The 16,211-nt window shown below is 37.6% G+C and overlaps 1 protein-coding gene across 7 annotated transcripts in view; it reads right to left on the reverse strand.

The window, feature by feature from the left end:
* The window catches only part of ATRN (attractin), a 177,323-nt gene that overhangs the window by 128,569 nt on the left and 32,543 nt on the right, over positions 1–16,211 (reverse strand). For all 7 annotated transcript variants that reach the window (XM_044748857.2, XM_070485645.1, XM_070485642.1 and 4 more), the window contains exon 2: positions 965–1,048. In XM_044748857.2, the coding sequence (XP_044604792.2) occupies positions 965–1,048 (84 nt within the window). The remainder of the gene's footprint in view (positions 1–964; positions 1,049–16,211) is intronic.

Raw genomic sequence — 16,211 nt, forward strand, 5'->3', positions numbered from 1 at the left:
CAGACAGGGAAGAGATTTACAAAAATATAAAACAATGCCATTCTTCTCACTAGTTTTTTTTTAAATATAGGGTGTTGTTTTTCTTCATAAAAATTGTCGAGTGGTTAAGTTTTGCTTGCTCTACTTCGGTGGCCCAGGGTTTCGCCGGTTTGGACCTGGGCACTGACATGGCACTGCTCATCAGGTCATGTTGGGGCAGCGTCCCACATAGCACAACCAGAGGCACTCACAACTAGAATATACAACTATGTACCAGGGGGCTTTGGGGAGAAGAAAAAAAAGAAAAGATTGGCAACAGATGTTGGTGCAGGTGCCAATCTTAAAAATAAAATAGGTCATTTGTGCTAACATGTAGGGGGTTTATTACTGTTGCTTTTAAATGAATTAATAAATAATTTTTCTTAGTTTTAATTTCTAAAATGATAAACTCAGATATAAGCCACATAAACAAAAGTTATTTGGAATTCTCAAAATTTAAGAGTGTAAAGAGGTCTTGAGACCAAAAGTTTGAGAAACACTTCTTTAAAGGTTTGTCACGAAGAGAAGGAGAAAAAGAAAGCAATAGCTGGAGGGGCATAGGGGGCCCAGAGAAGGAGCTCTTTAGGCAATAATAGTTACTCTGATTTCCCTGTATAGAATAAAAATATGTACTAGAAAAATTACACAATATTGTAATCTTCTAATGCTTTAAGCAAACCATTTAAAATAATTTTTTAAATATACAATTTTCATTTGTATACATTCATTTGCAGCATTAAATCAACATGAATTTTCCTCTTAATTAACAGTGAAGATTAAGAAAAATAAGAAAATCCAATTCACTTGTCAAATGATAAGTTATCACATAAAAAATACGTTAAGCACTCTATGCTACAGATTGTTAATTTTACTTGTAAGAAAAGTAATGCCACACTGAGCTGTATCCTAAAAGAAATGAAAAATTAAATTAGCCATTACTACTTACTGTCCTTCAATGAGCCATGTGCACTTCGTCTTATATTTATAATTTCCAGGTCCATCTGTTACAAACCCAGAAGATCCAGTTAGTCTGTAATTAAAAACAAAACAAAAAAAATATTAAATCCATCAAAATTTCATATATTAATATCTTCTTTAATTCTCAATACAATCCAAGTTAAGCATAGTGGGTACATTAATGCATACTATACAACCAGAAGATAACTGGATAGTTATATTCAGACTACACAAATCTGGATGAAACAAAGACATACACACTTAAGAAAAGGAGATACAAATATATTAAAACTGACAGGGGGCCGGCCCGGTTGCACAGCAGTTGAGTGCACATGTTCTGCTTCGGGAGCCCGGGGTCGCCGGTTTGGATACCGGGTGCAGACATGGCACTGCATGTCAAGCCATGCTGTGGTAGGCATCCCACATATAAAGTAGAGGAATACGGGCACGGATGTTAGCTCAGGGCCTGTCTTCCTCAGCAAAGAGGAGGACTGGCAGCAGATGTTAGCTCAGGGCTAATCTTCCTCAAAAAAAGAGAAAAAAACCCAACAGGAATAAATAAAAACAACTAAATCTTTCTAGCTGAGATGGGAAAATCATAATTTGTGCCATAAAAATGGCCACAAAATCTTACTTATAAATATGAGCTGTTTTTTTAAAAATAAGATCACACAGTTAAAATTACAAGTAAAAAGTGCAATACAATAACACTGTGGAGAGCACAACTGTGATGGGCAAGCACATCAAGCCACAACACACAACAGACCCATCATGGCCAGTTAGCTGCTGCTTCTGAAGTGGAGATTAATCTACCACACTCCATGAGCAGTGTACATCAGCACCTGTCTTCTCACACTCATGCCCAGCCTGAAGTTTATCAGTATTTTTAAGTCTTGCCATTATGATAAGCATATCCTAGCATCTCATTAATGTTTTGACTTTCACTAACCATGATGCCTGAATATCTTCTCACATGTTTTAGCCATCCGCATTTCCTCCTTTGTGAACTACAATTCCATATTCTTTGCCCACTTTGCTACCAAGTTGTCTTTTTCAAATTAATGGTTAGGAGCTCTTTTTATATTAAGAAGCTCTCATTTGTACGTTAAATGTAATATAAATATATTTTCTGTTTACCTTTTTCTTTATACTTTGTGTTTAGTATCTTTTGCCTTAGAGAAATTTTTAATATTTAAGAAGGATGCTATTTCCATCCTCACTGCTGTTTCCAGATCATTTTTCCTCCCTCTTCCATTAACACTGTCAGTCTCTGAATCAGAGGCTCTCTTCTACATGTGCCTCCTTTACTTTCTGAGTTATCTACTGACATCCCTGTTACTCCTCCTCACCCATCGAAGATATTAGCATTTAGTTCACTGCCTTCCATTCAACTGCATCAACATCCAAGACGTTCCATCCAAAATGCATTTCTTAACTTCACCATTAACAATCTTTTCTTCCACCCCACTTTAGTCACCCACTCCTCTGGGCCCTCCCATTACCAGGAATAGCACTATCACCAAAACCTCCATTTCTTTCAGGTGTCCTACACTGTGACCACCGTCTCTTATCTCTCCAGTTCATTTAGCTTAGTTCTCCCTTTCCAGTTAAGTCTTCAGCCCCCTGGGGACCTCCAATCCCTGAACTACAACTTCTTCTTGTTCATCACCCACCACCTACACAACTCACTTTCCCACTTACCTAGCTAAGATTCCATGGTCCATTACAATTACCATCCCCTGCAAATCCCTTGACTTCTTTGCTCCTCTCTCCCTTTGTTGTATTGGCTGATATAGCTGTCTCCACGTCTTATTCTCCAACATCCATTTCATCGCCCAAATCTAAATCTGAGCCAATCGTGGTTTCCTGTGCCCTTTGCCAATAACTGATTAGAAATGTATATAAGTTAAGATCAGGGTTCTAATGCAACTGACAAAGAAATCTAAATAGTAAAGGCTTAACAAACATATGAAGTCCAAAGGTTAGCCATCTAGAGCGCGTACGGCATTTCCATGATCATCAGGGACCTAATGTTCTATACCTTGTTGCTCTGTCATCCTCAACATGTTGCTTCTGCCTCATAATCCCAAAATGGCTGCTCAAACTCCAGTTATTATTCCCACATTCCACCCAGCAGGAAAGAGGAAAAGAAAACAAAGGGCACACCCTCTCCCTCTAAGTCGAACATGACAATTCAACTTACATTCCATCAGCCACAAGTTACTGACACATCTAAATGTAGAGGGAGGCTGAGAAATGCAGGCATTATCCCAGATTACCATGTACCCAGTGAAAAAGTCAGGATTCTCTTTACTAGAGAAGCGGAAAAAGGCTATGAAGGTAATTATTAGTCTCTGTCACAGCATGTAATCTATTACCTAGATGTAAGGGGACGTCTGATGGAGGGCTTCTAGGAAATATTTTCTCATTCTTAGGAAAGACAGTGTGGTAGACAGGGAGGTGCGCCCCCTAGATCTCTCCATCTGAAGGGCTTGCTGCCAGGTGCAGCAGGGAGTGTGGTCATCAGACAGCCTCCAGCAGTCAGTTCCTTCACGAGCTGCCTTGCCCTAGGTCATGCCCTTCCCGGTGCAGCCCACACCATAGCGGGTATAATGGCTGGGGCATTTCAATCCCACACAGGACAACTCAGACAGGCAATCCTTGCTCCAGAGCTCCCTTTCTCAGGCCTGCACTGAAGCTCAACTTCTTCCTTTGCCCAATCCTGCTTCCCGCCCCTTCCTCTCATGAGTTATTATTACCAACTTGTACCCCAAACTGCACCTCGGCAAATGTTCCCAAGAAAGCCAGCCTACAAGGGACATCCCAAAAGATTGTCCTTCTCCCTCTGGACTTCACTAGTTTTTTGTTGTTTTTTTTTACTTTTTATTTTTGGTGAGGAAGATTGTCCCTGTGCTAACACCTGTTGCCAATCTTCCTATATTTTGTATGTCGGATGCCACTACAGCATGGCTTAATGAGCAGTGTGTTGGTCCGCACCTGGGATCTGAACCCGCAAACCCAGAGCAGCCAAAGAGGAGCACACAAACTTAACCACTACACCACCAGGCCAGCTCCTAGAGTTGAATTTTATAGCTGGAAGTGTTGCAGCCATCACATTGTGAGCCTGAACACAAAGCCAACACCAAGAATGACAAATCAAATAAATGCAAAGGTCTCTGAAGAACAGTACCAACCAACCAGAGAGACTATCTCAGTTTTATGAGTAAATAAATTTCCCACTGGTTACTGTTTTATTGTGTGTGTGTGTGTGTTTTTCCTCGATTCTTTGTTTTAGGCTCTTCTAGCTCAAAAAGTTTTACAGCTTTCTGCTATGCCTGTTTTGCGTCTTAAGAGTTTCCATGGACTTCACATGGACGCATTCAGATATTTGCAAATCAGCGTCACTTTTAGAAAAGGAATACGTCATTTTTATTTTAAATATTTATTAGTATCTTTAAACATACATAATTTTTATAATTATTTACATAATTTTACAATAATGAATAGATATGATCACAGACAGGCTTTTTTTGGTCAACTACAGGACAATTCTCTTTTTTTACTTATCTCCCCAAGTACTCCCAACCCCACCCCCACTAAGATAAACATTTAACCTCACCTAGGTAAGCATTCTTAACTATTTTTCTTCATACTCATGAGCCCATGACACATGCATGGTTCTCTTAAATCATTTTTTGCTTATACAAATTAACTCTTATACAAACTTTTCTGCATCTTCCTTTTCTGACTCAACAAAACTTTGTGGGAGTCTCTCCAACTAATCAGGTATTAGTCTAATTCACTCTTTTTCATGTAGCTTAATACTCTAACCTATGGAGGTACCATTTTTTTCCTGCCTTTCTCCTACTAACATTCATCTTGTTTTCATTTGGTTGGCATTATGCACATTGCTGCAATAAATATCCCTATACATATGGCCTTATTTGTGCTTTTATTTCTAAGAATAGAATGTTGGGAGGAGGATTACTGAGCCAAACGAATATGAATTTTAATTGCTAGCCGAGCTGCCAAATTATTTTCCAAATGGCTGTAACAATTCACATTTGCACCAGGAATATACGAGAATATGCTATTCTCCACACTCCCTCTGTATTAAGTATTCTTGTTTCTCCTAAATTTTACCAGTTTTCAATTTGAAATTCCCTGTGTTCTAGTGAATGGTCAAGAAGTGGTTACTGAAAATTTAGAGAGATTGAAAAGGGGAAGGCCAGGAATATCAGCTTAAACTTTGAAGCCAAGTTTTATGATATTACTGGTGATCCAGGTATGGACACTGGTACTCTGTGCCCACTTCACCAGCAGTCACAGAAAGGCATCAAATTGAAACAAAGACTTTTCAACACGACCAGAAATATAAAGAATTAACTCCTTGCTTCTACCAATCTCCCAATTCAAGAATATGCTGAGGGTAATTCTGTGGAGGAAGGAAATACAGGGAAAATTGGGGAACCCTCCATAGGAGGTAGGTTTCAAAGGAAACCATCTTATGATTATTTCTTTCTAACTTACTTGTATTATTACCAAACAATGTGGCCTATAACACCTCAACTTTTCTCACCAGTTAAGATTTTCCTTATGGTCAAGTACCTTGGACATTGATAAACTTTGACCAAAGTTCCCTGGACATTAAAAAGAAAAGAATCTATTGTAGGAATGTAAACTATTTATAAGTATACATATATAAGCAAGTTTATTGAATGCACTATTCAATTCCTTTATATTCTTATTACTTGTTATCTACTAGATCTAATTCTGAGAAAGGCATACTGAAACCCCATACCATGACTGCTCCAGCACATCAATCGCATTATTTTTACTTTCTGTATTTAGCTATTTAACCACACCATAAGCTTATGACTATTAGATCTTCATAAATTGTCCCTTTTATCATGATAACAACCCATTTACCTAGTTTGATGCTCAAATTCCATCTTGTCTATTATTATAATCACTGATTTTGTTGCTGTTGTTTTCCTGAGCCTTATTAGATCTTTATCCAACTCTTTTTCATACTTCCTTATCAAATTTTCAAAAGTTTGCTTCTTCTAAACAGGATATGGTTAGGTTTTATTTCTTAATCTAGTCTGACAATTTTACTGGCACAATATAATCTATTCACATTTACATGACTGTTATCGTAATTTGATTCCTTCCAGCCAAATTTTTTAAGCAATCCTAATGAGGAGTAATTTATATACAAGAAAATGCAACCGCCTTAAGTGTACAATTTGAAAAGTTTGGACAAATGTGCACACATGTGTAACGCCCCTCAAATTGGATATAAAACAGTTTCATTGTCCCCTAAAGTACCCTTACCGTATTCCCCTTTGCAAGCAATCTCTCCCAACACTGATCTTACTTCTATCACTATAGACCAGTTAGAACCTGATTTAATAAAATCATACACAGACACTTTTGTGTCTCACTTTTCATCAGCATAGCGTTTGAGTATTGTGTGTATCAGTAGTTTGCTCCTTCTTTTGCTAAGAAGTAGTCTACTGTAAGAATATACCACAACTTGTTTACCCATTCTCTTGTTGATAGATAGTTGGATTATGTACTTAGAGGCTCATAAGAATAAAGCTGCTGAGAACACTTGTGTACAAGCCTTTGTGTGACATGTAGACATCTCTCTTGGATAAACACACAAAAGTGAAATCACTGGGTCAAAGTATAGATATACACCCAAATTTAAAGAAACTCCTAAACTGTTTCCCAAGAGGTTGTACCATCTTATACTGCCATCATAAAGGTATGAATCTTCTCTGCTCTCAGGACTCCCAGTACTCCCCCAGCCTCAAGCACAAGTAAGATTCTACCCATCCATTCAGCAATATATTGGCCTTGTGGAAGTCAGGAAGACCTACTACACTCCATGGGTGCATCATCAGACTTTCCAGGATCTACAGCTTCATGGTCCTTGCCCCTTGCTACACTGGCCCAGCTACACACCAGTTCTGGCTGTCTAGAAAGATCACAACAGAACCTAGATCCTACAGTTTCCTGTAGGTCCCCATAGTAAGGTGGCTCAAGAGAAACACAGTGCTTGCAGATGGGAGAGCCAGGGAAGCAACCCTCATTCAGGCTGCCATGTTCCTCCTCCTTATTGTTAAAGTCCAGCTGAGGGTGGATTTTCTGCTGTTGCTTCCAACTAAAAGCATTCCAACTACTTATTTCACCAATTTGAAGATGAACATTTTTTTCCTAATAGCTCAGAGACCAGGATGCACTGTAAAATCAATGGTAGGTCACAGTTCAAATGGTAGTGTTTTTTCTTTCCTACTAGTATACAAGATAAAGGTACATTTTACACTCAATGGCATCTTAGTTAGCTGTAGCTATACAAATGGCATACCCTAAACCTGGCTGAACTCAACTCTCTGCTTACTCTGTGTATACAACCAAGCAGCTGGATAAGGCTAGAGACACAACACTGTGCTAACTGGTCTCACTTCACATTTATAAATAGACATCTCAAGCAGGTTCTCAGCACTGGGACAACCAATCCTTTCATTTCCCTGGTCAATTCACTTTTATACCCTATTATCTCTCAACTTCCCAAACCCTCTTCTCTCTCTTCGATTTCAGTAATCCAGCTGATGATCAGTGGATTACTTCACTGGTTTCATATCTATCTTCCCCCAACAGAATGTAAACTTCATGACAGCAACGATTTTTGTCTGTTCTGTTCACTATTCCAGTGCCAAGAAGTGTGCCTGGCATCCTAATGGCACTACGTGAACAGTTGTGGAAAGAAGAAATAAATCAGGAGAGAATCATATTTTCTTCCCAGTACTAAATGCATGTACTCTGCCTTTCCCCTAGTTACGGTGGATGAACCGTCCAAATCCATCTAGAGCCACACCCTCTACCTGGGTCCAGAGTTCTTAAACTCTACTCAATCAAGGGCATCACCAGAACAAACCTAATTCTAACCCTGACCCCACATTTTTTCTCTCTACTGGATCAGCATGATGAGCTGTTGGATTCCCTTTCTAAAAAACAAACTCCCTTCATCTCATGTTCCTCTCTGGCTACTGACTACTACTTTGCTCATTTTTACAGCAAAAATCTTGAGAATTATCTACTCTCACTGACAATTCTCACCTCCTAATTTCTTAACCCATTCCAATTGGGCTGTAACCCTCGCCCCTCCTATCTTTTTGTTAATGTATACAAAGGTGAATTCTCAGATGCCCTCCTACTTCACTTTCCCACAGCATCTGAAATAGCTGATGACTCCTTCTTTCTTAAAACACTTTAGGCAGCTTCTTCTCAGTTCCCTTTGAAAAGTCCACCTGCTTCTCCCAATCTCTAATTCAGTCTGTTTCTCTACCTAAATTCACTGGGTAGGTGATCTCATACTGTCTCAAAGCTTTAAATAACACAATGAAATTTTCATCTCTACAAGGGTAACACTATTCTCCTGGTTATCCCAGGCAATAACTATGAATAATATAAGCATATCCTCCGTAAAAAATGACTATTTCATTTTTTTTCTTTTCCAAAATTTATCACTTTATTTCTCTTGCCTTATTATAATTGGTTAAGATCTCCATTATGATACTGAAAACATTTGGTGATGGCATTCCTGTCTTGTTCTCAATCTCAAGGGAAAGCTTTCAATATTTTACCATACAGTGTAATACTTACCCTAAGTTTTTGTATGAAATCCTTACTAGCTGAGGGTAGTATCTTTCTATTTCTAGTTTACTAAAGATTTTTTATCATTAATGAGTACTGAATTCTATTTTTTAAACTGTGTATCTAATGAAATGATCAGTTGGTTTTTCTCCTTTATTCTGTTAATGATGTGAATGATAGTGATTTCCAAATAAACCCAACTTGGTCATGATTCTTTTTATATTTTGCTGGACACAATTTGCAAATATTTTGTTTAAATTTTGTTATATTTCCATAAGTTAGACTACCTGCTGTTTTCATTCTCTGTCAGGTTTTGAAAACAAAATTATGCTGGCTGTATAAAAACAAGAAAAAAATTTTACCTCTTTTCCTATGCTCTAAAAGAGTCTGTGTAAGACTAGTGCTATTTCTCCCATAAAGGTCTGGAAGAATTCACTGATGAAGCCATCTGGACCTAAAGTTTTCTTTTTAGTAAGTTGGTTTTACTAGAGTTTACCATTTCATCTAAATTTTTCAAATTTATTGGAATAAACTTGTCAATAATATCCTCCTACAATTTTTCCAATGTCTGTAAGCTCTATAGCGATATCTTCTTTATCATTACTGATATCAGTAATTTGTTTTCTTTTTCTCCTTATCAATTTCTCCAGCAGTTTATCAATTTTATTAGTCTTTTCTAACTCTTGCCTTTGTTAAACTTCTCTATGGTACATGTTTTACATTAAATCAATTTCTCCCTTATCTTTATTGTTTCTTCTCCATAATTTTGAGTATATTTTGCAGTGCTTTTCTATTTTCTTGAGTTGAAAACTTATATCATGGATTTTCAATCTTTCTTCTTTTTTAATGTATGCATTTAAATATATAACTTTCATTCTCACCACAGCATTAGTTGTATCCCAAAGTTTTGACATATGATACTTTCATTATCATTCAGTTCAAAATATTTTCAAATTTCCAGGGTGATTTCTTCTTTGATTCACCAATATTTAGAGGAGTACAGCAACTGTATAGTGTAGTATTCTTTATATGTCAATTAGGTCAAGTGTTTTCAAATCTTTGTTCTACCAATTACTGAGAGAGTAGTATTAAAATGTTTTTAACATCAATAGACATTAAAAAGCAGGAGGAAAATCTGATGAGAAGCAGGATACGCGCATAGTTTTAAAGTGTCTCCCCACATACTGCTTATCAGTTGCAAGGAGAGGAAAAAACACTAAGTAGATAGTGGAAAAACCAGCCAACATCTCAAACAGGAAAACAAAACTAATATAAAAAATGAGGGCTAGATAGGCATTGTATGCCTTCAGATGTGATTATCGTGAGGAGACCCCCTCACCTATGCAGTATTCTGGCCGAGGATGCATAACTTGAATCTAACCATAAGGAAACACGAAATAAAAGCAAAACAAGATACTGGATTAAAAGAGGAGGGATGTAAGCAAGAAAAATGTCAATAACATTTAAAAAAAAAAAGAAAAGACAAGACAAGCAGACAAGCAGATCTAGACAAGAAATGTTCTAGATCAGGAGTCAGCAAACTATAGTCCTTGGGCTAAATCTTGCCTGTCACTTGTTCATGTAAACAAATTTTACTGGAACACAGCCACACCCGTTCACTTACTTATTGTCAATGGCTGCTTCATGCTACAATAGCAGAGGTGAGTAGCTGCAATAAAGCCAAACATATTTACTATCTGGTCCTTTCCAGAACAGGTTTGCTGACTCGTGGTCTAGATTAAAGCAGGCTAAAGAGCCATGACAATTAGATGCAATATAAACCCTAGACTGGATCCTGTACTGGAGAGAGGGAAATGATATAAAAGATATTAGGTCAACTGACAAAATGGAGTACAAAGTAGATTAAAGTATTCTATCAACACTAAATTTACTGAAGGTGAAAACCGTGCCTTAAGATTTAAGTCTTAAGTCTCTTAAAACTATCACTATTCTCAGAAAATAAATACTAAAATATTTCAGTTTAAAGGGTCAAGGGCCATGACGTACATATAGCTTACTCTCAAATGGTTCAAGGAAAACATTGCGTGTATATATCTGTGTATGCAGGAGAGAAAGAGAGAACATGTACAAGCAAGCATGCAAATGATCAAGTATTTTTCATCCCTTGTCTCTCTGTGCTTCTATTCAGGTATTTTTTCCCAACATATCTTACAGCTCACTGATTCTTTCTTCATCTGTGTCTAAGATTCCTAAAGTCAGTTCCTGTATTTTCAGTTTCTGTTAATTCTTTTTTATATTTTCTAATTCTCTGCTGAAATTGTTGATCTTCTCATTTAAATTCTTAGATATTAATCATTTATTTCAAAGTCTGATTCTAATTAATTTCTCTCATTCTAATTGCTGACTTTGTTGTGTGTGACTCCACTAATATGCTTTTTTTGTTCCAAGATCTAATCCAGAATCCTACATTGCATTTAGTTATGTCTTCTTAGCCTCCCTGAGTCTGATTTTTAATAATTTAAATTTTAGTTGAGAGAACAGATTCACATGCAGTTATAAGAAATAATACGGTGATTCCTGTACACTTTGACCAGTTTCCCCAAATGGTAACATTTTTCAAAACTACAGTATAATATCACAACCAGAATACTGACATTGATAAATCAACCTTACTCAGAGTTCTAATTTTACTTATACTCATTTGTGTGTGGGTGTGTAAGTTCTACACAATTCTGTCACCTAAGTTCACAAAGTATCCTGACTGTGAAGATGGATAAATAGTTCCAATACTACAAGGATTCCTCATATTGCCCCTTTATAACCACACACCTCCCTCCCACATCTCCCAGACACACTCCACAGCCTTATCCCCTGGCAATGTTTAATCTGTCATTTTATCTTTTTCTTTTTTTTAAGATTGGCACTTGAGTTAACATCTATTGCTAATCTTTTTCTTTTCTTCTTCTTCCTCCTAAAGCCACCAGTACATGGCTGTATATTCTAGTTGTAGGTCCTTCTGGCTATGTGGGACACCACCCCAAGAAGCATGGCCTAGGCATTGCCATGTCTGCACCCAGGATCCAAACCGGCAAAACCCTGGGCCACCGAAGCAGAGAGCACGAACTCAACCAGTTGGCCAGGGGTCTGGCCTGTGTCATTTTATCTTTATGTAATGTCCTTTTTTGTCTCTGGTAATTTTATTTGCTCTGAAGTCTAATTTGTCAAATATTAATAAAGCCATTCCTGTTGTTTTTTAATTAATGTTTGCATGGGTATAATTTTTCTCTTCTTTCACTTTCTACCTGCCTATATTTTTGAATTTGAAGTGACTTTCCTACCAGCAGCACACAGTTGAGTCATGTTTTTTCATTCAACCTGCGTTTACATTTAAGGTAATTATTATTACATTTATGGTAATTATTGATATGTTAAGGCTTAAGACTGTCACTCTATTATTTGGTGTACTGATTCTACCTTCTGTCATTGTCACTCTACTACTGAACCCATGCCGCAAGTTTCATTGTTCTTTTTGCTATAATGTTTTTCAATTCTAAAATTTCCATTTGGTTCTAATTTCTTTATTTTGCTGAGAAAGTTTCACCCTGAGCTAATGTCCATGAAACCTTCCTCCATTTTGTATGTGGGTCACCACCACAGCATTGCCGCTGACAAGTGGTATAGGTCCACACCCAGAAACCAAAACCGGGTCGCCAAAGCAGAGCGTTTCAAACTTAACCACTAGGCCAAGGGCCAGCCCCCTCTAATTTCATTTTTAGTTTGATTCTGATTGATTTTACTTGGTCCTTTGCTGAGATTTTGTATTTTTACGTGTTTCAAGATAATTGATAATCTTGTCAGAAAATTCCAACATCTGATTTACCTTGTGTTGGTGCCTGTTGATTGTCATTTCTGACTCAAGTTGCAGTTTCCTTTGTTACTGGTATGACAAGCAATTTTCTATTATATCTTGAACATCTTGTCTATTATGTTAGAAGTCACTAACATACGGTCTTATTAAATCTTTATTTTAGCAGGTAGTCACCCTATCCAGTTTCACATGTGGATCTTGGTCTACTTTTCTGGACTATAGTTCCAAAAGCAGATTAATTTTCCAAACCTTTATGGTGTTCTTTGGCCTGGTTTGTTTAACTGGTGCCACCTGGCTCCCACTGGTCCCTGCTGGTGCTGCCTGAAGGGGCGAAAGGAGTTTCCCCAAGCCAGGCCGCCAAGTGCCTCTTGGTGAGGGAGGAGTGTGATGGCCCTAGGTTGCCCCATCTTCCCAGCGTCTCTGAGTGGGAAAGGCAAGTCTTGAGCCCACAGAACAAAGAGGCTTCCCAGAATGTGCCACCTGCTACAGCTGGGTCCCTCCTGCCAGTTCCACTCATCTGCCCCTGTGTCTCTGCGTTGAAGAGAAGCAGCTAAGGCCCACACGGCCAAAGACACTTCCCTGGACTAGGCTGCTTGTAGCTGTGTCCTTTTTGCAGCAGTGTTCACCCTGGTGTCTTTGGGCAGGGGAGGAGAGTCTCAAGTCCTCACAGACAAAGATGCTTCTCAGACTGGAATGCTGGCTGTAGCTGAGTCTCTCTTGCTAGTTCTGCCCACCTGCCTTGGTATCTCTCAGTGGAAAATAGAAGTCTCAAGACAAGTGAGGAAAGAGAGTAATTCTCCTCGGCACTTATATTCAGTGGGGCTCCCAAGTGATTCCCCTTGCTGATGGTATCAAGCTTGCCTGATGTTTTCAGAAGGACTTCCATTTGATTCAGGGGAGAAATGAGCCTACCTGGACTGTATTCTGTTGCTAGGTAAGGGGGTCAGGAACCTGGGCCTAGGGAGCCGCCTTCTATTGGGTGGGGGGATGCAAGAGGCCCTATGGCTATGCTGTTCTTCCAGTCCTGTGGTCCCAAACCAGCTCACCTTCTCACAACCTTTCAGAGTTATCCTTTGGTTGTCTTCTGCACCAATTCCATGATTTATAATTGGACTTAGCAGGGAAAATGGGTCTATATCATCTCATCTTTACTGGAAATCTCCCTATGAGTCTGTTTAAATTATCTGTTTTCTGTCTTGATTTATAGTCAAATCTTTTATTTTTATGTATCTTGTTTTTTATTGACTGCCAGACTAAGTTTTATAAATATTCATTGTCATAAATATATTTTTACATATAGTTTTATATACGTACATATATATCATCACTAAATATATAAAACTATACAGATAACTTGAGTCAATGGTTGATGATGTCTTCCTCCACAGAAGATTTACATTAGCTTCTAGTAAGCAATTAAGCTAGGATTAGAGCTCCTTAATCTAACCAAGGATTAAGGTGTTTGAAAACTGGGCTTCAGTCTCTTTGAGAGCGGATCCTTAAGCATAGGATGTAGCCTATCCTTCAGAATTCTCAACTAAAAGCCTGGGATGTTTTCCAGTGCCCTTCTTTCTTTGCAGGCCCTAAACTGCAATTTTATCCCTCAACTCTGCATAACTACCAAAAACTCTGCTTAGCATCTCAGCCTTTCTGCCACAACTTTCTGCTCAATCTCTTAGCTGCACTTTCAAATCAGACAATCACTCCAAGGGAAAAGCTATATCAAAAGTTGGCCTTACCCCTCTGAGCTTTCCTTCTCCACAATTTTGGTCTCTCAAGTCTTTGCTGTCTACCTTGCTCACTTTGCAAAGTCTTCAAACAGATTTTTTTTTTAATTTTTTCCAGATTTTCCAGTTGTTCTCAGTTGGAGTGTGGCTTAGAAAAAATTATTCTATTACTGATAAAAACAGAAATCTCCCCACGAGCTTGTTTTGTAATATGAAAAGATGTTCCAGGCTCATTTTATACCTTTCCTGGCTCCATTTTTCCAAGGTACCCTAGGTTCTTTTTAGTGAGAATTATTACTTAGAGAACAGAGTCTGGCACTAGAAGCACTTAATACTACCTAGGTTGGTTTCTGGGATTTTTCAGCAGAAATAATTAGGAAATATATTTTCAAAAAAGAAAATACATCATGAGTTCATACTGACATTTCCAGTTCAAATTTAGGATCCCAGGATTCTTACCCAACTTCTCTGATTCTATCTCTTTTCCACACCAAAATCTAGGGCCTCAATCCAATATAATTATCCACTTGCTTTACCTTACAACCCACACCTCCAGAATAACAATATCCTTATTACTACCAACTATCCGATTACTAAAAACAGTTTATGAGACCTTTGGAGTTCTTTGTCCTTGAGGATATATATCCCACTAGAAACATACAGTCAAATTACTATGTTTCCAAGTCACTTGAAATACACTATATGTGCTTCAGCCTCAAACTTGATATTCATTTAGGTTCACTTATTTCATTCTGCATTTGATTTTTAAGGATTGCTTTTTTCGTCTCATTTTTTTTATTTTTGTTTTATAATATGGTAAAGTATCTGCATGATTCTTAAGTCTAAGCCACAAAACAAAGTACATTCAGAAGTCTAAGTTCCATCCCTGTTTCTTCCACCCCATTCCCTCCCTCTCTTTAGAGTAACCATTTTTATTAGTTTTTGGTTTATCATTCCTTTGGTGGGTCTGTGTATATACACAACAATATATGTGTATATACTTACAGACCCATTTTCTTTAAAAAATGGTAGCATACAATACACTGTTCTTCTCTTTGCTTTTTTCATTTAACAATATATTCTCGAGATATTCTCAGGATGACCACATAGCATACATAGAGATAGTTCTCGTTCTTTTTTACAGCTACTTCATTTATAGTACTCCAGTGTACGGACATGCTATATTTTACCTGTCCTCTAATGATCTGAACCCAGACTAAACTACTTTCAAATTTTGTTTTATAATTTACATTCACATAAAATACAAATGGTCTCACCATGATGGCCAGATCAACTAACTTGCTGGTATTCTGGCCTTTGTTGTCACAGCTTTAAGCAAAGAAGTTAACTATGTAAGCAAGAAACAAAATAGACTAATAAAGCCCCTGCTCAAACCCCTGATACAGGGTTCTCAACTAGAATACACATCACAATCACCCACAAAGCTTTAAAAAACACAAATGTTGGGGCCCCAACACAAACCCCTCTCGGGTGGGACCCAGCATTGCACTGGTCTCTTTCAACGCTTAATGATTCTAATATATACTCCAAATTAAGAACAAATCTTCCATACACAATCTCAGAATTTCTATACATTAAAGTGGCTGAATTTTTGGCACCAAAATTAGAAATAGTTTCATGTTCTGAAGTTTCACCTTTAGCCAGAAAATTTTGACCTAACTCCTTAAAATCAAAACACAATAAAAATTCATTAAGAAAATTTATTCACACTACTGGCCCTAAAATGTAACAGATTAAGCATTTGTCCTCATTATTAAAAATAATAAATCTACAACTATTATAAATGATACAACATTACAAATGTGTGCTATATGCTTTCATGTTTAGGATATCCTACTATACTCATCCATGATGATAATTAAAACCACCACAAAATAATATGGCTCCCTCGTATTTTTAAAAACTAATAAATCATTGACCTTGAAAGACTCAACAAAAGCAAGGGACGACTCCTTTGCTCAAATCCTAGATTCTGTCCTTGGAATTGTCCTGGT

Source organism: Equus asinus, chromosome 15 (genome assembly GCF_041296235.1).
Source record: "Equus asinus isolate D_3611 breed Donkey chromosome 15, EquAss-T2T_v2, whole genome shotgun sequence".
NCBI classification, from domain to species: domain Eukaryota; kingdom Metazoa; phylum Chordata; class Mammalia; order Perissodactyla; family Equidae; genus Equus; species Equus asinus.